Here is a 26,897-nt window from a genome sequence, read left to right as displayed (position 1 = left end):
TATTCACGCGAATCAGGAATTTCCTTGGCAAAATGTCATTCAAATAAACGTGAAAAGTAGCTGCTTAGTATGCTACATGCAGCTGCTAACCAGCGACCAGGGAATTTATTATTACACACGATTGCTAAAAAACGCTGTTAGATTTTCTGATAATTTAAAAATACTCCTATTCACATTTCCCATTTTGGCATCTTTTGTTCGTTACGTTCTAGGGTGTAAAAATACGATACATCTTTTAGAATCATCATTTTATTTCATCTTCTTCTTTCCGTAAGTGGTGTTCGATGTTATTTGCATAATTCCTCGGCCGTTGGAATTGGCGTTGAGGAAATATAATGTTTAATAGCAATCCTCTACTGTACACATATTTCTTTCAGCACACAACCATTTATTACAAATCAGTCAAACCCAAAAGGGAACAAAAGGGAACCCCATGATCGGTGTTATATTATCACTATATTTGTCATTAGAATTGCACAATTGTTAGTCAATGTCAGATTCAGTAAGTGAAGTGATGTAAAAGAGATTTCATAGGAATGGTCCATTATGATAGTTGCATGTTTAACTTTACCCGGCTTGAATAATTTCCTAATTTTCTTAACTTCCTCGTTAATCATTTTTGCAATCTATCCGCGTGTCATGGCTTACTTGAGACTCGGTATCAGCTTTTTGAAATCAAATTACACATATCGTTATTTTTCCTATTCAGTGAATGCGTTAATCCATTCAGCTTAAATGTTTTCGTAGTTTTGCGTGATGCTTGGTGCTTTGTTCCTATTAGATCTATTGTGCCGACAAATCGATGTTTGAGTGTACTCTTGGGCTGAACTAGTTGCATGCACAAAGCAGGATCACCGGAGAAGTCTAGAGCAGAAGACAAATGCAGCTGTGGGGCCTGCACGGAGCTGAACCGAACATCAACTAATGCAAAAGATGTATCAAAAGATAACCTGCTAGTCATGCTGATTCCAGTACTAAAAGTGTTGAAAAAATTGACATTAATATTAGAATACTGCAAATACCAAAGTTGTAAATTACTAACAAAATAGAATATCTATTCATACTTACTTCTGTTCTACCTTGGATTGCGCGTTTCGACCCCATAAGCTCATAGTCACCTGACCGTTTAGATCAATCGATATTGCTCCGGTAGAACTGAGCGCCAGCGTTACACCATTGTGCGAAGCAAACCGTTCTTCGTTGTCTTGCAACAGTGTGATGGCTTGGTAGGCTGGTGTAGGCTCCGATGCTGTACCGCTCCAAACATGTCCCATCAATTCTCCCTTACCGTTGAAAAATTCCAACGGCCTCATTACCACGCCCTGCACCGACAGCTCCATACCGGCTGTTGTATCTTCCTCTTCGTTATTGTCTGTTATCTGTTCCTCGTCATTGCTACTAACAAACGACGACATTCCTCCTGCGTACAACCCTAGCGTGAACAAGCTCATCTTTTCGTCGCTTACATCCAGGGTCAAATCAACGATGCCACGTTTCAACACACCTCCACTCATCTCTTGCAAGCTGGTAAGCGAGGCATTAAATGACGGAGCGGTCGAAAATTTGCGACTTAATGCCGTGGATAGTCCCTTGGGAGCGAGTATGTTGTAGTTGTTTAGAAGGCCATCTTTTTCGATAATATTCTTCAGCATTGAACCAAATTCTGAGCATTGTGCGGCAGCCATCCGCAGTTTCTGCAGCAAATACTGCTTCACTTCGTACGCTTTGTCCTTTGATTTCAAAAATTGTACTAGATGCGATAGCTCATCTTGATCCGGCTTCAGATCCAATAATATATCCAGCGCCAGAGTTCGTGCACTAGAATCATAACGTTTCGACACCTGGAAGAAAATATCTTCGAATTTGACCCTGAACTCATCGTTCCATAAATAGACAGAAAACGAGCGCAGAGCTTTCATTGCTGCTACACTGACGGCTTTGGTGGATTCTTGAGCAAGTTTTATCAATCTATCCGCTGTTCTAGGGCATTTGAGGTTTTGCAGTCCGCGTATGAATTTAAGCTTACAATCTTCTCTTGAGCATTTGTCGATCTTTTCTTCCAGAAAATTAACCACCTTCTTCACCACTTCTGTCTCATAAGAGTTTCCTTCGAGTTGAGCATATCGACGAGTTACTGCTGCCAGACATTGGATAAGGCTATCGTAAAACTTAACATTCATGTGCTCTTTTAGTGCCATTTCTAACAAATCGGCAACAATTTCCTTTTTTGGACGCGTGCCGATAGCAAGCGCTTGTAAATAACGTTCTGCAAGGAACATATTTTCATCGTCTGAGCTGCTTAGCAATTCTGATTTGGCAGCCTGGTGAGAAGCCATCGTCTGTGCTGCTCCCAGTATATCAACTATTTGACCTTTCATATCATTGGATGATTTTGCTTTGATAATACGCACTAAATCTTCTTTTGTCGCTTTTCGTGCTGCCCGCATCATGTCGACCATTGCCGTAGCAGATGCCTCTTTGCCGACATTATCATTCGTTAGAGAATTTTTAAGCTGCTTAAATACACCGATAATGTTATCGCAATTATTATCTTTGCACGATGATTTATACTCCTCTGTCCGAAGCGTTTCCTTCTCAAGGGACAACTTTTTGACGATCCCTTCAATGTCTGATCCTTCCAGCGTTGACGTTTTTTGGGTGCTTCCTTGCACGTTCATTTGCATGATTGACTCATAGTACGGTCCAAACCGATCCTGTGCGTTCAGCAAGTATTTCACGTAGTCCTGGCTTTTGATTTTTTGTAGCGCGCCGTCCGTAGACACGGTGAAATCCGTACTGCGCGATGTTTTAAGATTGCTTCGTAAACCATATTCCGATCTTTGCATCCGCTTTGCATCGTAATGACAGTTTCCCTTGGACTTGTGATAACGGGTGGAAGAGTGCGATATGTACTTAGTTTCACACTCCCCAGAAGGATCCACCTCACTGTACGTGCCATCTAGCAGCTGATACTGGAACAGGGCACATATTCCTTTCTTAAAGTTTCGCACCGGTAGTGCGTCTGAAGCTTCAAAATAAACCTCTTTGATTTGCCCTAAATTCCACCACGCGTAAAACGGAGATTCTGCTCCAATCATCGTTCCAACTTTGCCATCTGGAATGCTAACAAGCGAGGGATTTTGCACCTACAATAAAACTCATGTTATAGTACTTGTAATATTTAACCGCTCATTTGATTTTGGACTGTGAGCAAACACATTCTAGACAAAATTACCTGAATTTTCAATAACTTTGATTCATCATCGCCCCACACCGATCCCACAATAACCGTTGCATGTGTTTGATACCCAAATGGAACAGTTGCATTTTTACCGTTGCCCACATGAACTACGTTGGAAAAATCAAACGTTTCCTCCGTTCCAACGCGAAAGGCATCTCCGAAGGCTACAAATACAGCAACATTTGATTATCGTTACCACAAAGAATATACAATTAATTGCTGTGCATCGTTTATATCGTCTCCCGGTATATTTTCATGTTACAGAATAATCCACGCCATAATTACCTGGAGCCACGTATCCGAACTCTGAAATGAAAGAGACGTTAAAAGATGAGCTGATAAGTACAGTAATCTGATTTATTTACACAACATTAACCAGCGCTACACGAAAACGCCAGCACTATCAGCTGATCGCAGGACACGTCATGATGAGTTGGTATTCGTCCTACATTTTACTTGTACACTCATATTATTTCGATTTAATAGCTTTCTATGAATTCTTTTGATTCTAACACATTTCTGACGATTCTCTTCGATTCGAGTTTCGATTTCTTGCATGGCTAGATTTTAGAAATAATAGTTGGTTAATATTCATCATGCGCATCGTGCCGAATTACGATGCTAAATCACATAGAGGTGGATGCACCGTTGTTTTATTTTGTGTACTCTGTCTCTGTCTCGATCATGCAATGTCTCTTTCCTTTCTGTTTTCATTCATGCATCAAGTTCAAGGGGAAAGGTTATCTTATCAGTCCGCTTCTCTTACACCTATCACACAATAGTATGGTAGTTGCTTGGCAACGCCGTAACAACTGCATCTAATGCTTACCGAATAAAGATAACAGGATTGTAAGAAGCAAATACAACTTCATCTTTCTGGTCATTCAACTCTTTCGAAGCGGATCAGAACACAACAACACCGCACGCACGCAATCGCGATCACTCCAAGAATTTATCAGAACCACTTACACTAGCAATGTATTCACTGTGCCACTTACAGCGCTTAAATTTGTGGCCTCACGACCATGTTCCACTCTCTGTTTCGGTGATTTCGTGTGTGAATGATCGACGATTAGTTTAAACCGTTGCTCCCAGCATAAATCGTCTCATCCTACACCAGAACAAGGTTGACCCATGTACCACTTTTTTTTTTTGACACACCAATGTTGTTGCATTTTGACAGTTGCTTCACTCATTTGCTACATACCCAAAAAACAAAATCAAAGTACTGCGGAACGTCGTTTATCAGCGAAAACACGTTTATAAAATACGTTTAACGTATTTATTAATAACATGAGTAAAGGGTTGATGTATGTTTTGTCCATCACAAATTTAAAAGTTGTTAAACTTCATTTCTATAACCACTTACCCGGTTATTTTTAGCTCATTATTTTTATAATAACTTTTTATTGAAGATTGCCTTGAAAAAATACCTAGAAAAACGTGTCTTTAAACTGTGGTAAAAAATCATAAAATTTCAATTTTTTAATGTACTTTAAACAATTAAATCAACTTTAACCCCTTACTTCTATACCCACTAACGCGGGTAGGTAATACATACAATAATAGATTATGGTTTCGGTTTATTCGTTATTTTTGTAGTGATATGTATACCCAAGCGCTACAGATTAAGCTTAAACGACTGGAGAATCAAATATCCATAGAAAAAAAAGAAAGCTCCATGCTTCAGTGGTTTGCTCAATAGATGGCGTAGTATAACTCATCATCATATTGCTCTCCTTTTCTTGCAATACGGGTTTCACCTAGCTTCATCTAATCATGGCCTATATATTCTTTTGACTTTAAAAGTAAAAATCTATATAAATGGTCGTGTGCTCAGAAATGTCCCAAGTGCCACAAATCCACTAAACCACCACAAAACGGGTTCTAAGGCCCGTGGCAACGCTCATCGGATGCGATTTTATCGGACGAGATTTATATGGGACTTGACAGATAACGTCGGACGTGCGATTTCGTCGTCCGACGTTATCTGTCAAATCTCATATAAAAATTTGACAGGCCGTCCGATAAAATCGCATGCGAAAAAGCGTTGCCACCGCCCTAAACGACTCAAGCTCTCTACCTAAACGGAATATAGAAAGACTACGTTTAGCAGACGGTAAACGACTCATGAATTCGAAAAATATCAAAAAGCAGGTTCCAAGTGCCACAAATCCACTAAACGACCACTAAACGGCTTCTAAACGACTCAAGTTCTCTACCTAAACGGAATATAGAAAGACTTCGTTCAGCAGACGGCAAACGACTCATGCATTCTAAAAATAGCGAAAAAGCTGGTGGCGCTCTCTGTTGGTGGGATACCCCAACCAGTTGAGCTTCATCGCTTGCAGGAGAGCTTTCTCATTTCCTCTGTATTGTTGTTTGGTTTCACATTGAAGATATGCATCGCTAGAACTAGAACGGCGATACGATTGTTTAAATACTAAACTCCAACGGAAACCACCAGCACTGAAGCAAGTGAGATTTGAGTAATGGTCGTTGGTGTTGATTGATACCCACGTATCTGACCACGCGACCATTCATAAAGATTTTTGCTCTGAAAGTTAGAAGGCTATTTAGGTCATGATAAGATGAAACTTGTCGAAACAAATTGCAAGAAAAGGATAGCAGCAATATAATGATGAGTTGTAATACGCCATCTATTGATCAAACCAATGAAGCTTTCATTTTTTTCTATGGATATTCAATTTTCCAGTCGTTTAAGCTTAATCTGTGGCGCTTGGGGTGGCACCATCTGTTGATGGGATACCCAGCTAGTGGAGCGCTTTCCTCGCTTTGAGAGCTTTCTCCTTCCCTCTGTTCTTTTGTATGGTTTCGCATTGAAGTTATGCATCGCTAGAACTAGAACGGCGATACGATTGTTTAAATACAGTCTTTCCCCATATTACACGGCTCTCGAGTTACGCGAATTCGAGTTTCACGAATTTTTTGTTTTGACAGTTCATTCGTCAAATTTGACGGACAATGGTTGTTGAGCAAAAAAAAAAAAATAATAATAATAATAATACGCCATCTATTAAGCAAACTAATGAGAAACTATGAAGCTTTCGCTTTTTCTATGGATATTCGATTTCCCTGTGGTTTAAGCTTAATCTGTAGCGCTTGCGATAGTTCTATATTCTATATTATTATATTCTATAGTAAAGGTCTATACAGCGGTCGGCAAACTATTGAGTCGAAGGGCCAAATTTAGTAAATGATTTTAAATGAAAAGCGTTTCTATGGCTCCATTGCATAATACATTACATAACAAAATTTAAAATTGTATAAAATTTGAGCAATAAAATAGTTTGAAAATTATATCAAGCTTTCGAGAAGAATTTAACTTTCAGAGAGCTAAAAAACGTGAATAAATCTCATTTTCAATTAAATGCAAGGCTGAACAAAATATCGTTCTTTATATCGTGATCACAATAAATAAATGTCATAAAAATGTCTGTAGGTAATCAACCTAGTAGAAAATCCTTAACCAGTGGTGGATCTAAGTGGTCTATAGTATGCCGTATGTATCAGTAGTGAACAGAGTACTAGCGTCAAGGGCCCCCGGAAGGATGGACGTTGGGGCTCCGAGGCTGGCGAATCATACGAAAAGACGTACAGTAATTTGTATACTAATATGTTTTCCCCATCGTTCAAAATCAGATAAATCCTTTTACGAGCCGGATTTGAAGTTGCGGCGGGCCGTATTTGGCTCGCGGGCCTGACTTTACCGACCGCTGGTCTATAGAATAGTAAAATACAAATGTGTTGTCTGATTAATGGCTATCAATATCACCGACTTCATTCATTTCTAGCTTATATAAATCTACTTTTCTATTCTATTTATCTACGTTTTTATATAAATCTTAAGCCTTGCTTATATAGCAGGTTGAGTGTTTTGTTTATTTTATGTTTATAGATGCTTTGAGTCTCGCGAGTGCACTTAGACATAAGAGTTTAGTATTTAAATATATTGTACCGAAAAATTTCTAGCAACGTATAACTTCAATGCGAAACATTACAACAGTACAGAGGAGATGTGAAGACATGCTTTTCAATTTAAATAGTTAAAATATTTAAACCATTACACCAACGTAAACTAAAATCACACTATTGTTAGTTTTATTTTTGTTTTTCTTTGAGGATACAGTTCGTACATCATTTACAAAACACTTGTCTCCATCTCAGCAGGAACTTTAAAGTTAGATATGGGTGATTTATACAATGGACTCTCCATTTGATACTTCGTTTCTTGTTCCCTTTCCTTTTCGAACTTTGCAAACATTTTTCTATCGTCGTACATAATTTTACATCGGTAGCAAAATAGCATCAGCAGTCCACCGATAATGATGGATGCAGCGATAGTGAACCCAGCAGCAATCAAGTTGATCTCTTTGCATTGTAAATTCTGTACCTTTAGCAATGTTTCTCTATTGTTCGCAAGTTCGTACGAAAACCTGTAGTCACATACATTCTTCTCGTCACTGAATCGAAAAGTGCAGTTTAGCGAATCTGAAAATATATGATTTTTTGTTCGTATTCAGTTTAATGGAGTCACGGTAACACGTATTAAGGATATTAGTGAGCTTACCATCAGTGGCATCAACGAGCTGCACTTTATACAGCCCAATTTTTTCACGACACTTGTTATCTAAATCTTGGCATGGTATATTGTTTATCTCATGTACTGCACATCGAATACAATCCTCGTACGACGAGCATAATGCCGGTTGTTCCCCATCCTTCGTTTCGCAGAATGGTCCGAAGAAGGATTCGTCACAAGAACATCGTCCGCAGTTGCATTGCCCGTGTCCAGAGCAAACAGCATCATTGGATGGTGCCTTACAACCAGTTGTGTCTGTAGTACATTCACAATTGTCACCTGACCACGAGTCGTAGCAGCTGCATGTGCCACACGTGCAAATACCGTGATCTGGACCTCCACAAATGCTTCCATCAATGCTACAGGAATTAAAGGTATATATGTACATAGTTAGTTACTACATTATCATGTCTAGCTGTCATAGCTTCATTCCTTACTCCCAATTATTATTGGTTTGTACGTACGTGGCACATTCATTGCATTCGCAATGCTCTCCCTCAAATCCGGGATTACAATAGCATTGTCCGCATATGCATTCGCCTCGATCGGAACAAATAGGACCAGTACGTAGCTCGTCACCTACACTGGGCGCCACACACTGCTCGAACAATTCGCGTCGATTTTGAGAGTTTTGTAAATTGCATTCGCACGTTTTGCCAATCCTATGAAATGAAATTGATACTGTAACAAGTTTTCCAAACGAAGTTGACTGCAAAACTAATCTCTACGTAAACTATGTAACCTATGTACTTCGCTCTAGTCCATTTATTAGACTTTCGCAATTCAGATCACACTATGCCAACCATGGTCTGATTGCTAGTATGATTAGAACCTTTAATATACATTACTAGTCCATCGATGTTCATCACAGTGTGGACAGTTTTAACAAAAGAATATTTTTTGTTGTAATTAGTCAATGTCTTGGAACTTGTTGCATCCGTAGGGCAATATAAATGAATAAATTAAATTAAACTAATAAGTCATACCATCCGACATAGCATTGGCATTGCCCGCACACGTAATCTCCGTTGAAGTTGCACAGCTCACTTAGCTCCATCGGTTTCTTATTTTTTTCACAGTTACAACTAGTGCGCAAAGCTATGTCCAGTTCCACGGCTTCATTACTGATCAGTTTCTCTTCTATTCGAACTGTAATATTCTGTAATTGGTGAATTAAATTAACCGGTTGTGGAATGTTATATACGCTTTAACTGTTTCCTTACCGTTATTGACGGATCTTTAGGATATTCCAGCAGATGTATTTCAACGTTAAATTTATACTCTTTTCCAATTTCAATATTGTCACATCTGTTGATCGGTTGCGGTTCACGATACAGTCCTGCACAATCAGTGGTGTAGCGTAGTTGCATGTAGTCTGGTGAATTGTCTATAAACTCCACCCGCTTAACAAACTCTCTATATCCCTCATCTACCAACTGGATAATGTTGGAGGAATCATCCTGCAGTCGGCCAACACTGGTAAACTCAGGCATCAGATCGCTTAAGCGCCGGTAGTATGCTTGCTGCGCCTCGGTGACGGCAAATATCACAGCCGTTTTGCTTCGCAACAGTACGCGCCAAATTTGTTCCAAAGACGGATAATCGTACTTTAAAGCATCTACAAAGTTTCCGTCACTGTCCAGATGACACTGTTTATCGTTTTCTTCCACGATACCCGCCAGCAGCCCATCGCCAGCCATATGCAGCCATCCGTCTGTGGCTACGATCACAATTTTACGGGTATTTGAACCCCATCCGATCTGTTTCTCGCATACCAGCACCTGCATTAGGGCATCTAGTCCCGCTTCTAGATTGTCCACATTTCCAGTGACATTGCTTTCTTTGACCTGCGCAATAAAGCTATCGATGTCGCGTGTAATTTTCAACCGGTGCTTAAACCCGTAGGTCGGTTCGCATTGGTCGTTTTCTGAATAGCACGGATTCTGAAGTCGATGTGGTTCGGATTGTATGAACGGAAAGGCGGGCTTGTCAGCAAAACTACCAAAACCCAACTGATAGTTGGCGGTTAAGTTAGCTAATGCTAGTGCTAACTGACTGCCCATGCTCTCGAGCGTTGCTTTGTCGTCACGCATCGACCAGGTAAGATCCATCAGGTAGTACATGTCCAAAGGATAATTTTTCGCCGGTTTGTACTTGAACGAGATGGTTCTGGAGCCCACTGGAATTAGAAAATATTACATAAAAATTCGCACAGCAAACCCTTTTGATTGTATCCGATGACCGCTACTTACACTTTCCTAGACGTAAATTCATTTTTTGTGGCATTATTTGTACAGCTTCCAACTGCTGCGAATCGAAGTCCCGATGCGGCTCATTTTTCTCGATTTGAAGGAATGAATAATCATCGTTTGTCTCGATTTTTAACGCGTTGCATTTGGATTCTAACAGCTCATGTTTAGTCATGCATCGGGATTTTCGCATGTCATACAACTGCAACAATAAACAGAACAATCAATCGAAATCATTTGATGCATATAAAATCATTTCTTAATAACGCGGCAATACGTGTTGCACACATTCTACAGAATTTGTTGACCATTAACCATGTAGATAGCGATGAATGAACTCACCTCATCTGTGCACCATGCACAGTCTTTATCAGCGTCGAGACATTCGATGCAATTTTTTTGAAAGAAACACTTGGATTGAGCAACGACACGGGACGCTGAAAAGGCCACAAAACCATAAATATTATTATTTTATCAACTGCGATCAAAGCACTGCCAACGAGGTTTGTACATCGTACAAAGCTTCATAGCATCGTTGTTTGTTTCATAACAAAACTAATCTTACACTGCCCAAATGCCAAACTAAGCAGATACGTAGTCACCAATAGAGATACAGATATCTTGAATGCGGTCATGGCAGCAAGGAACTTTGCAATTGCGATTCAAACTATACGTGCCCGAACGATGGTTTGCAAGAACACTGCATACTTCTTAATAAATTATTAAACGAATTTACTATCGGACAGCTAAGCGCTCGCTGCCGCTCAGTTAACCTCTTAGAACGATTGTAAAACTGCACGATATGTAACCACACCGGCGACATGCCTTATTTATCGACACTGAAAGCCCTGATAAGATAACCGGAACCCAAACAAACAGAGCAACGCGAGGGGATCTAGCGCTCTCTTTACTGTCGCAGAGCCGCACACAGCTAGTTGCTTAAAGAGGCAACGTTCTTATGCTTATGTTAGCATTTGTTTGAACGAGCGCTTTCCGCTTAGAAATGGCACAACAGGCGCGGATTCTATTACCAGTGAATTTATTTACTGTGAAGCGATAGAGTGACGCAGAGAGAATGTAGCTGCAGCTGTGGGATGAACAGCAAGACATTTATTTTACCTGTGTGTTGGTAACATTGGCCAAACATGTGAGTAACGTGTAGGCGTGGTACAATCTTACAATCTACCCCAGTGTTACAGAAGCATGGTATACAGTAACAGCCAAAAATAATATTGCAATATGGCTAAGATCATATTTCTCAGAAAATTCACGTAACTAAAGTAATACTAGACATCTACTTATATTGTTTCTTTACTGTGGATTTCATATTACATCACAGTATTACTGGCTTTTCTACACTGTTCAAACAACAGTTTGGATAATGTTTATAGATGTGGTTTATTTATCATTTATTTAAAGGTCATTTTAATTTGCATAGGCAATGTGGTGATTTTAAATGCGGTTAGCAATGAGATCGGATGACTCATGCTGTAGAAATATTTTTGCTGGAGTCAGCGTTAGCACATTAAAGTATTACCATCTTCCGGTGATCTTTTAGGCAGCGGATGTTGCATGTCATAGGAGATACAACAATGAGCTAAAAAAAATTGTTTATGCCTCGACATTGAGTGCTCCCATTAAGAAAGTATATGAGAAACATATATTGTAACTGAAGAAATCGTATAGGAATGTAGATTCGTCATGGTTGTTGATATCTCCCGGGATAATTTGATCGTCGGGAAAAGGTCGTGGAATGAATATTCGCTCTCGCTATTGCCATGTATTTCCTCTCAAAGATGAGAAGACGTTAAAATGGTTAGCTGCTATGAAAAACATCGTGATTTTTATTTTTGTTAACATGCCATTCGATTTCATTTGCGCTTCTTAATACCTTATACCAAACTAACTGTTCATGCAGAAGGTATCATTGCGTTGCTCAAAGGCAGGGTTGTATTTGCTCAAAATCGATAGCAAATCCGAATGCACTCGAATATAAAACTAAATTTTATAAATGAATATGCATTAAACTTGCCGGCATATGATTGGCAAGATGACTGCGAAGGTGTGTGAGGCGTACATCTGACTCAAACGCAAAATAGTAAGAATTGGATTGAGACTTAAATTCGACGAAGTTGAAATACCTGCTTACTCGATTACCAGGCCATGCTAGAGACTAACTGGAAGGCAGTGTATTAGTTGACAGCGATAACCTTGAGGTGGTAGAGAAGTTCTGCGATCTTGGGACGGTTGTTACTTCGGACAACGACATCAGCAGCAAAATCCGGAAACGCATTGTGTAGGGGAATTGTGCATACTATGGGCTTCACCAACTGCTGAGATCCAGAAGACTTCGAGACCGCACGAAATGTGAGATATATCGCACATTGATTTGGTCGGTGGTTCTCTATAAATACGAGTCTTACACCATACTGGTGGAGGATGAAAACGCTCTGGGCGTGTATGAGTCTATCTTTGGCGGTGTGTTCGAGCATGCAGTTTGGTTTTTGCCATGAACTAGGAAGCATGAACTAGGAGGTACTTGCTGAGCTGTACGGCGAACCGGACATCCTGACGGCGGTGAAGATTCACAGGATACGATGGCTGGGACATGTTATGAGGATGCCGGACTCATGTCTTACCAAGAAGTTGTTGAATATCGACCCACAGTTCGGCACGAGGCGCACGGGAACACAGCGTGTTCGATGGTTGGTTCAGGGGAAGCATCGGGTCGGATATCGGGTGTCTACATAGACGGAAGGAAGGGCAGGAAGAACGGGAAAGAATCGAATTGTTGGACGGGTCATAACACGGTGACGTGCGCTGGCAATAAGCTTTCTTTGAGAGCAGGTCAACGAAAGAGTGGTAGGGAGAAGACACGTATAACATTCTACTCCATATCTACCCTTCTCAGTTTCTCCATAGAGTCACACACCCTGACTGTATTTCTGCACTACTCTAGTTTGCATTTCGTAAAATTTTCGCACAATGAACAAGCATCTCTATACAGTAATATGACATTTCTCAACCCGACATAATCATTCCGTTGGTTCTGGTATTATAATTCGCTGATTATGCTTAAGTAATTTATACCATACCTAAGGAATATGTGTAAATCACTTATCGAAATACTCTTTTTGCTGTATGGAAGATGACGGCATTTCAATATCAGTAACGTTCACGACTAGGTAAGTGTACGGCAACTGACTCACTAATAAAATATGGTAGTCTGATGATGAACTGTACATTAAAGTTCTCTAATGTATTACCTGTTTATCTGTATACGAAGTTAGCATTCATAATCATAGTATTTATAAAATAAACACAACGGTTACAATAACTTTTTTGTTCTTCCTTTATTGACAGAGCATTATCATCTAATGTGATCTTGTTTTAATTCACCCATGTTTATTGCAATAGCTGAACTGAATGTACGAGGCAACCATTCTGTAAACTGTATTACTAAATCGAACAAGACCGACTAAGCTAGACGCTGCTAAAACAGTTCTAACATTAACAACAGGGCAAGAACGATGCATACCCGTACTTAACTGAAATTCCTTTTGCCCATTTGTAATTATACAAATATTGCATCTTTATCCGGCGTATACTTTTCACCAATTAATCAGTAGTATTACCATATTTGTTTTCCTAATTAAACCAATGTTTTACATCCTTTTTCTCTTCTTCACTACCGACGTTGTCCATAAAGGCCGGGCTACATTGATCGTACTCTCTGGTGTAATTTTGATTTTCACTAGCGCACCTGGCGGCGGCTGACCGAAGCATTTTTCCAAACAATTTGGAGCCGCTTCAGAAAATATGTATTTTTTCCATGTTTTTAACTTAATTTGGACGAGAAAAGTTTTGTAAAAGGTAGATGCACATGTCTTGCACGCATTGCATCCATTTTCATGGCAAAAAACGATAGAAAAACTACTTAATTTTGAGATCCGGCACGACCATTCCCTCGATGACCAAAAAAGCTTCCACCAGCCGCCGCCAGATGCGCTAGTGAAAATCAAAATTACACTTGCGATTGATCGTACTATGTAGCCCGGCCTTAAGGGCCTGATATCGTTAACTAATTAATTGAATCAATTATATAATGGCTAACACATACATACATCTCGCTCTAGATTTGAGCGTTAAAGTACACAGTTTTCTTTTAATCTGGCTACATCTTATCGTAACGCATTCGCGTTGTTTTTACATGATTATAGCACACGTTCACCAGTGCATTGTCGATGGACCAAAAGAGGCGTCGATTTAGTGGTGTTATTGTTATCACTGGCAAATGAATTGGAAATATCTTTTGTATTATCGCATTCTGAATTATTTAACGGCGTTATAGTATGTTGCGGAGCAGCATCCGGCACCAACCGTCGCAAGAATCCAGAATTACATCCCCAAGGAAACATCCTGTAAAATAAAAAAAAAATACCGATTAGGTTTACATTTCCGCGCATTATTGCATCACTCGCTTACCATTTGATGGCCAACATTAAGCGTAAATAACCAGGTATAATAACATATTTTTCATTTTTCTGGACACCTTCGATGATTTTATCGGCCACATCATTTGAATCTAGTGTAGGGACCCACCTATGGAAATTGAAAACAGACGATGAATGAATATATGATATTTTGAGGGACATTGCTATTTTAAATAGCTTATTTGGTAATCTTTTTATTTCTCGTAAGAATGTGATAATGTATTATCAATTCGATCCTATTAAAAGGAGTTTTATCTATTCTATTTCTTTGGAAAAGTATATATCACACATAAAGTAATGAATTATCGATAAAATCAACTTAGCAAGTGATGAAGAATTTCAAAGTGGCGCTATATTATTAAAAAACTCTTGGAACAGGTTGAAAATAATGAAATTTTAAATTTTTCTCGGAGCACAAAGCCTTATTTTTATTGAAATTTAGTTCTCCGGATAGATGTTGTGCTTGCATTAGGGACAAAAGTAATACTACAACCTGTTATTTTAACATCACGTGTTTTAACTAAATTGTAGTAAATGCTTGCAATGGTCGTTAAAAGCAATATTTATACTTTTTTTTTAAACGTTAAAAGAGTTACAAAATAACGCTTGATTATTAAGCTATTAAGCTAGATTTTTCTTAACTTATAGCTGTTTCGAAACGTTTACATGTTAGAAAATTATTTGAACAAATCGAGAACATATTCTATGAAAACAAATAGAATCCTTATTAAATTATATCTCATATATGAATATGAAAATAAGTATAATTTTTTTAAATTCTCCACAGAAATACTTTTGCGAAACGATGTCCTTTTAAATATAAAAGAAAACATACCTTGAGTTAACATCGTCAAACATTCCAGTAGACTGTATGAAGTACGGACAAATGACTGTCGTAAACACACCCTGCGCTCGGAGATGCTCAAGTTCCAATCGTAACGCTTCATCAAAACCAACCTGTACCATTCAACCGTAAAATAAAAAAAAAGTAATCCGCATAAGTACCAAATTACAAAATACATAATACTGAGCGTTACTCTGCTCATACTTACCGCTGCAAATTTACTGGAACAGTAATCTACCAACTTTGATATACCAACATGGCCGGCAAGAGAGGCAATCGTTATGATATGTCCATGATCGTTTTTCAGCATTGCTGGTAGGAATGCTTTTGTCGTCTATAGTGGGTGTCGGAAGTGATACGCGTAGAATAAAATAGAGAATAAAACAGTTATTTCGATTTCGATTTCATTCTTGCATATTGTGTTCTTGGGTTGTTGTCCAACGAAGATTTTTGATCACACAGTTAAGAAGCTAAAACCCACACAATGATATACCTTCGCATAGAAATAATCATTAAAATTCAAGTCATTCACTGCACAGTTTGGCATGACTTCTTGAATGCCGGTCTGCATGAGTTAGTAGTTGAATTGTAAGGGTTCTTCTTCCAAATATTGCGTTCAAAGTATCGACCAACCAACAAAGCTCAAAACTCATAAACCATTTTCTTACCCAGAAATGTGCCAGTACATTGACGCTAAAGGATCGCTCTATCAAATGATCAGGTGTATCTAAAAGGGCACGTCCAGAAACGACTCCGGCATTGTTAAATAATAAAGTTACCTGAAAAAAAGTGTACAATAGTTAATACAGAAACTATAAACTTTATTGACTTGGATACAATCTGCAGAAAGGCATATGTACTTCGTAGCTAAATGCAACTAATAATTAATCTTTTTCTTCTTCTATTTGACGTAACGTACTTCGCGGACTTGCCGGCATGTACGGGCTTTCTAGACTTATTTAGATAATCAGTCCTTGCTACGGGGGGATGGTCCAATTTTACTCATAGGGGAACCCACGACGGACATGTTGTATGAGCTGACGACTGTACCACAGGACCGCCCCTAATAGTTAATCTACCAAGTTTAAATCCTTAGAAACTTAATACAACAACAAGTTCTTGGTTGCATTTTTGCATATAGTGCTTTTTAAATTTTCGTTCAGTTATCGCCAAATGAATCTGTTAATAAAACTGTATATTACTCAGACAAGCAATCACAGCCTCATGACTTAACTGAATCAAGTGTGTGCTCTACTTCATATGTAACAAAAAATGCCAACAATTTGTTAATCAACTTCAATGCGAACATACTTACATCGCCAATCTCTTCCTGTATAATTTTCGCATATTTATACACCTCTTCCTTGTTCGAGATGTCCACTTTGTAACCTTTGCAGAGGCCTCCTAGAGATTGGATCAGCTTTACGGAGTCATCCAGCCCTGTACCGAGATAGAATGTAGCAATTTAATATAAACAATAGATTTACTTTTAATACAAACAAAAACTTATGTAATGACTCAATGCATTGTCTTTAATTGCTGTGGTATAGACAGGATTCATTGTTAAATGAACACTTAGAGCTTGCCTTTAGTGATTAAATTACCTGTTTCATTGAATACTGCTCTTTCGTGGACAGTAGATAAAAGCTTTAAGTCAAAGTGCAAACCTCACATTCTCAAAGCGTAGCTATAAAGCAAGGTTAAGGATGCAAGGCAAACGAGAAATAAATAATAAGAATGGGGTGTGTTGTGTTCCTATGTGTGTTCTAGCGCAATTTTGCTTATCATAACTTGCAGGTGACCATATCTAATCGCCGCAGTATGAAACGTGCAATAAGGTAGAAAGAAAGAAACTTTTAATTGGATATCAAACCGGTTTTTGCTAATATTGGAGATGAAGAATAGGTGAAAATGGAAATCGGTATGTATGTCAAACAATATGTCAGACTATATAATTCGGTTTCAATGGGGTATGCTGTATTTTTATTGATCCCGATGATCTTGACCTAGTAATATAATAATATCCCGCTTCTTATGCTGATCAAGCATCTCCGCGTGCATTGGCTCGACGACCTTGGTCTGTTTTTTTTTTAATTTTCTTTCAGTATTTTGCATCTTTGCTTGCGTCTTCTGCACTCAAACCAGTTCCATACGCTTTATCATTTTATTTGCTTCGCTCAACGTCCTCGGTCAACAGTTGCCAAAAGACATGATCATCAGTTTTATCGAAGCAGCGTCCACATATATTACCTGCTGGCAAAACAACTGGTGTTAAAACAAAAGTGGGCAACGGAAAAAGTAAGAGTAAACATATAAGGTAGCATGTCTGTCTGTACATCGCCGACCTTGAATATCTTGCAGTCACTTGTGCTTTTACATCGCTGAGACAGCATCATATGTTCTCCGTGTTTTGTCAATGTCAACGTATTAAGCGTAAAGATATTCGTATTTTCTTCTTCAGCTCGTATGTACAGCAAATCTTCTACTTTTAATTTTAGCTTTTTGCTTATTGCTGCTTTTCAGAAATGATCTTGGTACTTTTAGGTGCGATAAACAAACCCTTAATATGAATTAATAATTTATAAATGGAAACAAATATTGTAAAGAAATATAAAGTAAAGATTAAAAGCGAATTTATTTATCAGCTTGTTTTAAATTGTTCAAGACATCAAATGATCAGCTAGCAGTTAATTATTAAAATTTATGCAGACGCACCCGTATGTGTTATGTAAAGTTTTATATACCAACAATTGTCTAATTTAAGGAATACAATTACATACACACGGTTTCATCATATTCAAATAGCTTAAACATATTCAACTCAAGACTCTATGACTTTTTAACCTTCAATCAAGAGTAGACGTATGTGCACACATCGTCAAGTGTGTGACTCATTGTGTAGCCGCCTCGTAGGTAATCGAATCAATGGATTATTGAGAGCTTTCAGCCGCTAGTCATCCATTGTACTGCTAAGCAAGTTCGTTTGACCTTCAATAAAATTAGGTGTACCATTAGAAACGCGATGCCACATTACATCTTTATTTTCCGTAGGGCGTTGGGTATATATCCAATATAGTCTACGGACAAGTACTGCTCACTCCTTCTGTACAAAGTTGCGATGAAAAAAATCACATACTCAACTACAGCCATGGTACACCTTTTGCAGCAATGATATTGAGTACTGTTGAACCAGTCATGGTCAAAAGTAACCGGTTTAATACACAGACTCTTCACATCTCTCGTGTCAATGGCCATAAACACTATCGAAGGTTTTTATTTTCGACACATTACACTTGTACGATATGCTGACCAGTCATTGCAAGATTGCTTGATTTTAAACATACTGCATTGTGTCATCTCACTGTGTTAGGAAAATACGTCTGCCAGATGAACTAACAAGCACGATGTTGAAATCTTGATTTTTCCTTTTTTTGTGCCAAACAACCATTTACGAGAATGCCATGTTTTGCACAACAAGTCTTCCATTTTTAATGATTCATTATGAAGCTAAGGCACTTTTTCGCGTTCTTTTAAAAGCAAAAAAACGTCATACATGACATTCCATCCTTTTGGAATGGCATCATACTCACAGCAACAGACAAGCGTAACTAAGCATAGCTTTTAAATGCACTTCACTGCTTCTTAAATTTATTTTGTCGTATACATACCTTCTTGATTTATGTCCCACAGCACAACTTTGGCGCCAAGCTTAATGAGTCGAAGGGCTAGCAACCTTCCAAGGCCACCTCCGCCGCCGGTTACTAATGCTATCTCTCCATTCAAGTCTTTCTTTGGCACGCCAAATATTTGATAGTAAAATGCCTGAAAAAAGGAACGAAAACCCAAACATATTGTAAGCTTAAAACACGCTACTGGTACATGAAAGAAGAAAGAAAAATCAAAACAAATAAAAACCATTCCCCCGATATTCACGGTCAATTGTTACCGCTAAGAAAAGTACACAATGGCTGAAAGTAAAATGATTGTAAAGATGCATAACTTTATTGGTGAGCAGTGACCATGGTCATGACATTATTTGCTTTCCAATTACTACCTTCCTACAGCACAGGCGGTTGCGTTGTTTGAATTGACATACGTGCTAGCAACAACCTCCAAATCCCCCAGTTTTCATTCAACACAGATTGAAACTGCAAACATTTCTCCCTTTGGCACTGTATTAATTCTACCTGCCTGTTTGCGTTTTTGAGACTGTAAGTGTATTGAACAACAAGCAAAACGCTCGTGCAAGACAAAACAAACTTACGCAATTTTCAAATTTGTTAATTTTGCCCAAGGCTGATCGCATTGGCTAGGGATTTAGCTTTCTGGCGAGATATTCAACAGGAGCTTCAAGCGTCATTTGCGAGCAAATGGCAGACATTAAAGGCAAATGTGAGTCGGTACCCATTCATATATCGGCACCTCGATTTAGTTCCCCCGCCCATGATGGTGGGGTGTGTTGAGGATCGTGTTATTGAGTATGTATACTCGGGTACTTCTCTCAATTTATAGAGGGAAGAAGTCGTTTTAATAATTACTGCTTGAAAATCATCTCGAAAAGTTTTTTCATCATCGCACACACCGCAACGCAGTACACACGTTAATTGCTACGAATCTCGCATAATATCATTATCGTGAATGTTGCCTTGCTTCGCCAGTGACTAGCAATCTTCGGAGGATGTGGGAAAAAATACCACCTGTTGTTTGTGAAGTTGATTTAATTCGATTTTACATACTATGTACTTGCATCCACTAATAGCTACGATCCGCTGATGCTCAGAAAAAAACATTTACAATATTTTCAAAACTGTGTTATGCATTCAGCACTAGGAATATATTTTCATTGTATGTATGCTTCAAGATTGTCAATAAATTTGATTGCATTCAATCACAATAGTCCAATATTTTTCTTCAGTAATTAATTCGTTTCTCGTTAGGTAGTTTTGGTAGAGTTTAATAACATCTTCTAACATACTTCTGTTGACGTATTCAACTTAGTCTTTCATATTGTGCTACAATGGGTATAACCGCGCACTGCATTTCGATCGGAGCTGCCATGATATCAGTATGTGCATCCAAAGCATAGGCAAGAGCATGTTTGCACAATATCGCCTTTGCTATACCTTAGATAGTCTGTAAAATGCAATGGCTCCGGGAGGAAAAAATGTTGGCAAAGCTTTTGCATCGCAGTCGCTCCATCGGGTAGCTAGCTTTGCGCGGCGAAGAGTTACGTAACTGTAGGAAATGCGGCGGTGCAATGCTAGGTACATGAACTAGCTGCACTATGCAGCTTGATTGAGGTAACCGGTCTTCGGGTTGAATGAATCTTTGGGTTCTCGAATGTACGATTGTTACAACAAAAAACCAAACATAAGTCAGGGTTCATAAATTTGTTATTTGTTATTTATTAAGTTTAAATTCTGAATTTTCATCATTCCATCCAGTACAGTAATTAAAAATGCTGTATTTTGTTCATTGTATTCCAACTTAAATGTTGTTCCGAAACCACTTTAAGTAAGAATGAATTCCAACTACTCACCTGTAATATATATCCTAGCGATGTTAGCAGAAACACTATCACATCCATTATTGTTCGTCGAATAGACGGCTTATTCCGAGATGGATTAAGCTCGGTTTGGTCGAACGAGAAAGGTTTTCCTTTGGATGCTAACATTTTGTATTTTACCGTATGCGTGGCAAGTTCTTCAAATGCTTGCTGGTCTGCAAGCCACAATTTTTCACTTTCAACTTCCTCCAGACAAACGGAAGGAACGTTTGTATGCGTTCCTTATAACGCAGCCCAAGAGGGGAAACTCGTTTCACACTACACTGGTACACCAACAATTTCACTCAATCACTTTTACTTCCTTCTGTTTTCTCACGTGTGTAATCTTTTCGGCGAGTACTGCAGGGCCTAAACGACTACTACTTCAACACAGGCATAACTGAAATCACATTCGCATCGGTGAGCTGTAGATGAAGATGAGTGTGAACTATATGTATATATGTAACATAAATGTTTGCACGGTATGTTTGCACCGGTCTTGTAACAGTGCAGCACTATTGTTTTTAAGTTGCTTTTTATCATTCACTTTACCACAGACCATGCAAAAAGTAGTAAACACAGCACCGAATATCAATAAAAGCAAAATCTAAGGATCTGATAGAAAGATTGAATACCTCACTTAAGATATTATATGCTTCACCAGTGTCTTATAGCAGTATTTTTTCGTCTTCTTTGTACCACAATTAACAGTATGATTCAATGCCTGACACAACACCTACATTGTATGTTATGCGTTACCGTAGGTGCATAGTTACCAAGTACGCTGAATCTACCGAGACACGCTGCTCAGCTGGTGTGATATAATAATGTAATCTAACAAGCAAACGTGGTTGTACTCAAATGAAGGCACTTTATACGTTTCACTTTCTAGCAGTACTCTTCTTCTCCAATTCAGGCCCAAAATGCATAGACAATTTGAGGTTGCAATAGCTTTCGTGTGGTTGATGTATTTGTTGTTGCTTCACAGCAATATGCAATGTTACAAAAAACGTTAAAATTTACTCGATGCAAAGATTATTGATGTTTTACTTACGGTGTCCTAATCGTATGATTCACATATGCTTTATAATTTAAAAAAAACATGATACACAAAAAAATAAGTACACCAAATTGTTTGCTCCATAGAATTTAATACACACGTTTCATTAATTTAAATGTAGCCTGCAGTCAAACAAACGCCATCGTAATAATTATTTAAACACTCGTCACTTTAGACGCCCGCTTCATAACGATCACTCTACACTCTATAGAATGAAACGGCGCATGAAACAAAAAAGTTGTAAGGCGACAAGCAACGAACTTGCGCACTTTTCACGCATCCAGAATAAACCACACAACACAACGCGAACGAAGCTCACCTATCACATTCGCCTTGCCAAAACGCGCGCTCACTAGGGTCGCGATCAACGGACGATCAAACGTACACCACCACTCTACACCACGGTTGGCAAGCATCTATCGTGCCCCATCTGACTGGCAAGCATCTGGCCCCGAGGACGACGGCGGTAATTGAAGTTTGTAATAACTGTTACCGCTGCCGTGCCTAGCGTACTTGAGGTGCAAGCCTTTCGTGATACTCCTGCCCTGAGCCACAGTCGAGCGAACTGTTCCGTGTCTGGGGCACAACGATACACCAGGCTTGGATTATAGTTGCGTTCATTTCAACTCAAGCAGCCTGTTTCGTTCGCCGCGGCACAAACAGCTCTGCTATCCCACTTTGTGCAGCATATCCCTGTCGCTCTTTTGCTGTTGCTTTCTGTTTCAATGGTTTTCCATGCAAGTGCTTCTTCATTCGCTTCTTTACTCCCATCTTTATAATGTATGTTGTGCTCAGCTGATGTCGGAGCTGTATCTCTTTTTATGCTGTTTTGCAGGGGTTTTGAGGGGTTCTCATAATTTTGGAACATTTTCTTGGCTCTTTCTTCAGGGAAGTGAACTTTATGTGAACTTTTTGGGAATTGGACTTTACGGCACCTTTTTTGAACTATCATTTTCCAATTTCGGAAATTCCTATTGGACTCCAGTCACCTAATGATCACTTCCCGTTAGAAAGAGTCAAGAAAGTGTCTCTAAGTTATGAGAACCCTCGAAAAACCCTGTATTGGAGAGCCATGAGACTGTTATTGAGCATTCGCGATAGTTTACGTACCCAGTCGAGTGCGTACAAGGACGTAGATGCTTTGCATCTTTACTTTTTTCTACTGTGGTAGTATCGTTCTGTTTTGGTTGCTTTCAGTTGTTGTATGTCACAATGCAAGTTTGTAAAAATATACCTTCTTTCTGCAAAATGTTATCACATTCATCTAATCATTAAAACTCTATAGTTGATAATTTTTTTATGTTTTTTTTAAGATATCGATTAGAACGAGAATGTTAAATTCCAACAACAATCTGTGTCTAAATGTTCTTGAAAAAAAAAATAATATAAATGGTTCTTCTATGTTATCTAATGCAAGTCGTCTCTATCTCTGCACACAATGGTACTAATTTCATTATGCCCGATATACATTTTTGCATTGCATAAGACGTTGTAGTGCAATATGCAGTCGTCAGATAAGAATTGACGCATGGCTGCAACGGGTGTTTCACGTTCGATTATCAAATTAAGGTGTTTTGATTTCTTGATGTTATTTAATACCTCTCGTCATATACGCGAAAGGGGCGTTTTGCGCTGCGTTTTCTGCCTTTATTTACATACTACGCTGTGGTAGTCATATCGTTTCACACAACATCACAATGCTATGTTCGATTGTATGCTTGTTGAGCAAAACTATGCTAACCTGCTTTTCCGTCCCGGATGCGACCAAGCTAACCTGAGGCAAATATTTAACACGATAAACAATTTGTACACAAAATCACTGTGTGCAAAATACGCCAACATTCTGAAGAAGAAAAAAACTTTCAAATATTTGCACACCACTCAGTCCCGAATCGTGGTTTATTTTCTATCGTTTGATGCTAATGTTTGTTGAATTCTTGCCGAAAAATTCTGTGCCCGTCATTGTATGACCATTGTGTGAAGCCGGGGCTTTGCCTTTTATCACGACCGAACTGTAGAACCGCACTACATACCTGCCTCAGCGGGTACCAATGATCCCGTTGGTAAAGGTAGCACAAAAATGCCAAGAAATGAAAACGAAAGCAAACACTTTCTCACAATCTGCGGGCTAAAACGTTCGTCGCAGCCGTTTTGCGACGGTGTGAACGGTGCCGGTTCGGTACCGTTAGCGTGCCATGACCAGCAATAGACGAATATCAAAACACACACAAACCCTCGGTTTGACTGTTCGAATCGTACTGCGCATGCTTGCAGTGTTGTCCGGCAAAAAAGGATGCTCTGTCTGTCAAACACCTTGATGCCATTGGTGTGTTTTACGAAGGTTGCTTGCTGTTATGTGTTGCTTTCTCACATTGCTGGCCAAGTTGTTAGCCCTGATCAAATTTGAAGCGGAAGGTAACCGTTATTTGTTGATAGTGCAGCAAGTTCAATTGTTATGCTCTCAAATAAAAGCGAAAAAGCAATAAAAATCAACCACCCGTATTTGGACAGTAAATTCTAATGACATTGATCTGCGGTAAAATGCGACATTGAAAGTCCCTGAACCGATGCGTACCACAAACAACAAGCACACTAAGGTGGTACACCCAACAGACAGTAATAATAATAATAAAAAAAAACAGTAGAAAACTGCAATCACTCGTTCGTGGTTGTGACTACGATGCCTTTCATTACAACCAAAGGTCTGAGTACATAACCTTCTCCGAGGCTTCGGGCTGTGGTCTCACTCGTCATTCAAATTCCACTCTTTACTCAAGTAATCTTTCAAAACACGCCAACCGGGCGCTGATCACATACGGCTTTCTTACCACCACACCGACGGGCACCGACCGCACAGGCACATGCAGAAACGCACCTGCACGAGAATCGCCATTAGGGAAAGGAGGTCAATTTCATTATGACTACGGTGCGATGCCACCAGGTATGTGCGATTGGATGCGTGGTACTGTGTTCGTGAGACGTCTTCAAATGCTCACGCTGGCGACGATACGGCTGTATTCAAACGAGGAGTGGCCGAAACAAGCGACGTGAAGATACATCTAAATTGCTCGACTAATCATTACGAATCATAATTGCAGTAGCCAAATGCGGTAACCTTCTTTCATACCATATGCGGGACTCGCTGAGGTACACGTATTGAAACAAACTTTGTTAATCGAATATATAATCACATCATTGCTGTGTAAATCTGAAGCACAAATATTTCCCTGTGTGAGTTTTATGCTTTAAATACTGGTTTACTCACTTTATGCAAAGTGTAAAAAGCAGGACCAAACAAGAAAAACTTCTCCGAATAAATATTCAAACGTTAGAAAATTGCTCATTCTTTTTTTGCTTCATAATATATTTAAAATGCAAAATTATTTCCAAACATACTTTGTTATACAACAATAATCGAGAAATATGTGAGCTCTAGCTCTAGGTTTTTACCCATCATTTTATTTTTAAATTATTGAATAAATATTATGAGAGTACTATAGAAATAAATAGCTTTTACTGATTGTTACTATCTATGCGCATCTTTTGCCATATGCTTCAGTTCAACTCTCTAACCTCGTTTTGTGCCTCGGATAGCTGTGGAAACTCATCCAATATATTGAATTTACTTTTGGATTTGAAAGTCAGCACAGTTATGGTTCTTCCTGATGGTAGCGTAACAATCAAAGACTGGTGTCCGTGTCCATCAATCATGTCGTTCTTCGTGTAATACACATCGCTGGTGAAGATAAACGATTACACAGTTAGCATATAATTCCGTTCAACAATTAATCGGAGTAAAATATGTGCTTACCCTGTCTGGAAGGATATATTTTCCGTTGCGTATTGCGAGAGTGTGTCAATGGCTCTATTTGCACTATCCAGATACGCTCCGAACAGTCCAGAGAACCATTGCTCAACGCGGGGCCACACCATCCGGCCGATAGGTGTCAGTATGACCTGTAGAACGGGAACCATAGTGTCGTACCGTACCAAAGATTTTGCATTATCCTCCCGGGGTTCGATCAGCCCTGCCGTTGCTGAACTATCATCGCTAGTGTTTATTCCGGTTAAATAATCCCACAATGGGAGTCCGTTAGCACAAGGCATGCCTAATAGCAGCAACACAGCGCTGGCACCAATAATCATGTTATAATGCTAAAATAAACGCGGTTCGATATTAATATATTATGTTTATAGTTTCGGAGTAAAATCACGTATAAGTACCATCTTAACAATGCTCACTGAAATATCCACTATCTTCTTGCTACTTTCGCGATCAGAACACAACTGAAGTTGGCGAAGGTTGTTAAATTTCCTTTTCTGTTAGAAGTGAAAGAGAAAGGTAGGAAATGTTGAAAAGAAGAGTGATCAGTAGGAATGTCATTAAATGAACTGGTTTTACCTGTCTTTTAAAGATTCTGTCCCCGAAGTAGATTACAATGTACATTGGCAAAAGTGAAACGGTTAGGTAAAGGGAAAATAATGTATATTTTGGTATATTGTTGAATATTTTCGAGGACAATGTTTCATTTCCCAAATTTAATTGACAAATGTTTATTACTTGTATTAAAACCACAAATGGATGTTTGCCTTAGCATATTCTCATTACAATTGTAAAGAGGCTTTTGGAAAAAAATCAATTAGAATTCAGGATATTTTGTGAAAAAAAAATATTTAAAATTTGATAACTTTGTTTGCATCTCGTCAATATAATAATATTTACATTGAGAATTAAATGATCCTCATTTTTGATTTTCTGCTTGATTGTTGCCACTTGTGTCTTAGTTACAGAAATCAAAATTATTTCACTGATAAATTATAGTTTGACACGCCTGCTTCGATGCGTAGCCCCGTGCGTAGCT

At 38.8% G+C, this 26,897-nt stretch overlaps 4 protein-coding genes and 1 long non-coding RNA gene across 11 annotated transcripts; 1 reads left to right on the top strand and 4 right to left on the bottom strand.

Annotated features, from left to right (window-relative positions):
• Window positions 1–402: 402 nt before the first annotated feature.
• On the bottom strand, window positions 403–4,368 carry LOC120902775 (microsomal triglyceride transfer protein large subunit). 2 transcript variants are annotated; one of them, XM_040311775.1, is made up of 6 exons: window positions 4,071–4,368; window positions 3,607–3,801; window positions 3,527–3,547; window positions 3,236–3,405; window positions 1,069–3,146; window positions 403–974 (listed from the first exon to the last, which is right to left on the bottom strand). In XM_040311775.1, exons 5-6 carry the CDS (start codon window positions 3,096–3,098, stop codon window positions 662–664), a joined length of 2,343 nt encoding a protein of 780 aa, XP_040167709.1. In that variant the 5' UTR covers window positions 3,099–3,146; window positions 3,236–3,405; window positions 3,527–3,547; window positions 3,607–3,801; window positions 4,071–4,368; the 3' UTR covers window positions 403–661. The 2 variants fall into 2 exon arrangements, with proteins under 2 accessions (XP_040167709.1, XP_040167708.1); XM_040311774.1 differs by lacking the exon at window positions 3,607–3,801.
• A 2,968-nt stretch (window positions 4,369–7,336) lies between these two features.
• On the bottom strand, window positions 7,337–10,728 carry LOC120901972 (integrin beta-nu). The gene is made up of 8 exons (XM_040310371.1): window positions 10,659–10,728; window positions 10,436–10,530; window positions 10,097–10,295; window positions 9,068–10,023; window positions 8,831–9,003; window positions 8,309–8,506; window positions 7,833–8,203; window positions 7,337–7,753 (listed from the first exon to the last, which is right to left on the bottom strand). The coding sequence occupies exons 1-8, from the start codon at window positions 10,726–10,728 to the stop codon at window positions 7,404–7,406; spliced, it is 2,412 nt and encodes an 803-aa protein (XP_040166305.1). The 3' UTR covers window positions 7,337–7,403.
• A 297-nt stretch (window positions 10,729–11,025) lies between these two features.
• Window positions 11,026–15,765, top strand: LOC120901974. The gene is made up of 2 exons (XR_005739355.1): window positions 11,026–11,240; window positions 15,374–15,765. It is a non-coding gene; the product is annotated as an uncharacterized LOC120901974 (long non-coding RNA).
• LOC120901973 (estradiol 17-beta-dehydrogenase 11) lies at window positions 14,124–24,274 on the bottom strand. 6 transcript variants are annotated; one of them, XM_040310374.1, is made up of 10 exons: window positions 22,355–22,625; window positions 22,030–22,057; window positions 20,970–21,400; window positions 19,099–19,252; window positions 16,746–16,870; window positions 16,099–16,209; window positions 15,639–15,764; window positions 15,422–15,543; window positions 14,579–14,695; window positions 14,124–14,512 (listed from the first exon to the last, which is right to left on the bottom strand). In XM_040310374.1, the coding sequence occupies exons 3-10, from the start codon at window positions 21,102–21,104 to the stop codon at window positions 14,308–14,310; spliced, it is 1,095 nt and encodes a 364-aa protein (XP_040166308.1). In that variant the 5' UTR covers window positions 21,105–21,400; window positions 22,030–22,057; window positions 22,355–22,625; the 3' UTR covers window positions 14,124–14,307. The 6 variants fall into 6 exon arrangements, with proteins under 6 accessions (XP_040166308.1, XP_040166307.1, XP_040166311.1 ...); XM_040310373.1 differs by lacking the exons at window positions 22,030–22,057; window positions 22,355–22,625 and adding an exon at window positions 24,069–24,274; XM_040310377.1 differs by lacking the exons at window positions 22,030–22,057; window positions 22,355–22,625 and adding an exon at window positions 24,069–24,274 and having other exon boundaries at window positions 20,970–21,375.
• A 1,219-nt stretch (window positions 24,275–25,493) lies between these two features.
• On the bottom strand, window positions 25,494–26,353 carry LOC120903878. Its single transcript, XM_040313540.1, has 3 exons — window positions 26,260–26,353; window positions 25,847–26,190; window positions 25,494–25,771 (listed from the first exon to the last, which is right to left on the bottom strand). Exons 1-3 carry the CDS (start codon window positions 26,260–26,262, stop codon window positions 25,591–25,593), a joined length of 528 nt encoding a protein of 175 aa, XP_040169474.1. The 5' UTR covers window positions 26,263–26,353; the 3' UTR covers window positions 25,494–25,590.
• Window positions 26,354–26,897: the final 544 nt, after the last annotated feature.

The sequence above is a fragment of the Anopheles arabiensis genome, chromosome 3 (assembly GCF_016920715.1).
Source record: "Anopheles arabiensis isolate DONGOLA chromosome 3, AaraD3, whole genome shotgun sequence".
Taxonomy (NCBI): Eukaryota; Metazoa; Arthropoda; class Insecta; order Diptera; family Culicidae; genus Anopheles; species Anopheles arabiensis.
Note: the sequence above shows the minus strand (reverse complement) of the source record. Positions and strands in the feature narration are given on the sequence as shown.

Bases quoted from the DNA above. Each gene is read 5' to 3' on its own strand.
- LOC120903878 (XM_040313540.1), bottom strand. The intron at 25,772-25,846 runs GTAAGCACATAT...TATCTTCACCAG, and splicing joins AATATATCCTTCCAGACAGG to CGATGTGTATTACACGAAGA.
- LOC120901972 (XM_040310371.1), bottom strand. From the start codon at position 10,728: ATGACCGCATTCAAGATATCTGTATCTCTATTGGTGACTACGTATCTG. The intron at 8,507-8,830 runs GTATGACTTATT...TTCATTTCATAG, and splicing joins TGCCAATGCTATGTCGGATG to GATTGGCAAAACGTGCGAAT. The intron at 7,754-7,832 runs GTAAGCTCACTA...ATATATTTTCAG, and splicing joins GCTCGTTGATGCCACTGATG to ATTCGCTAAACTGCACTTTT.
- LOC120901973 (XM_040310373.1), bottom strand. From the start codon at position 21,104: ATGTTAGCATCCAAAGGAAAACCTTTCTCGTTCGACCAAACCGAGCTT. The intron at 15,544-15,638 runs GTAAGTATGAGC...TGAATGGTACAG, and splicing joins GTTCCAGTAAATTTGCAGCG to GTTGGTTTTGATGAAGCGTT. The intron at 14,513-14,578 runs GTAAGCGAGTGA...TTTATTTTACAG, and splicing joins TTAATGTTGGCCATCAAATG to GATGTTTCCTTGGGGATGTA.
- LOC120902775 (XM_040311774.1), bottom strand. From the start codon at position 4,125: ATGACCAGAAAGATGAAGTTGTATTTGCTTCTTACAATCCTGTTATCT. The intron at 3,548-4,070 runs GTAAGCATTAGA...CTTTCATTTCAG, and splicing joins AATCCTGTTATCTTTATTCG to AGTTCGGATACGTGGCTCCA. The intron at 975-1,068 runs GTAAGTATGAAT...CAACACTTTTAG, and splicing joins CAATCCAAGGTAGAACAGAA to TACTGGAATCAGCATGACTA.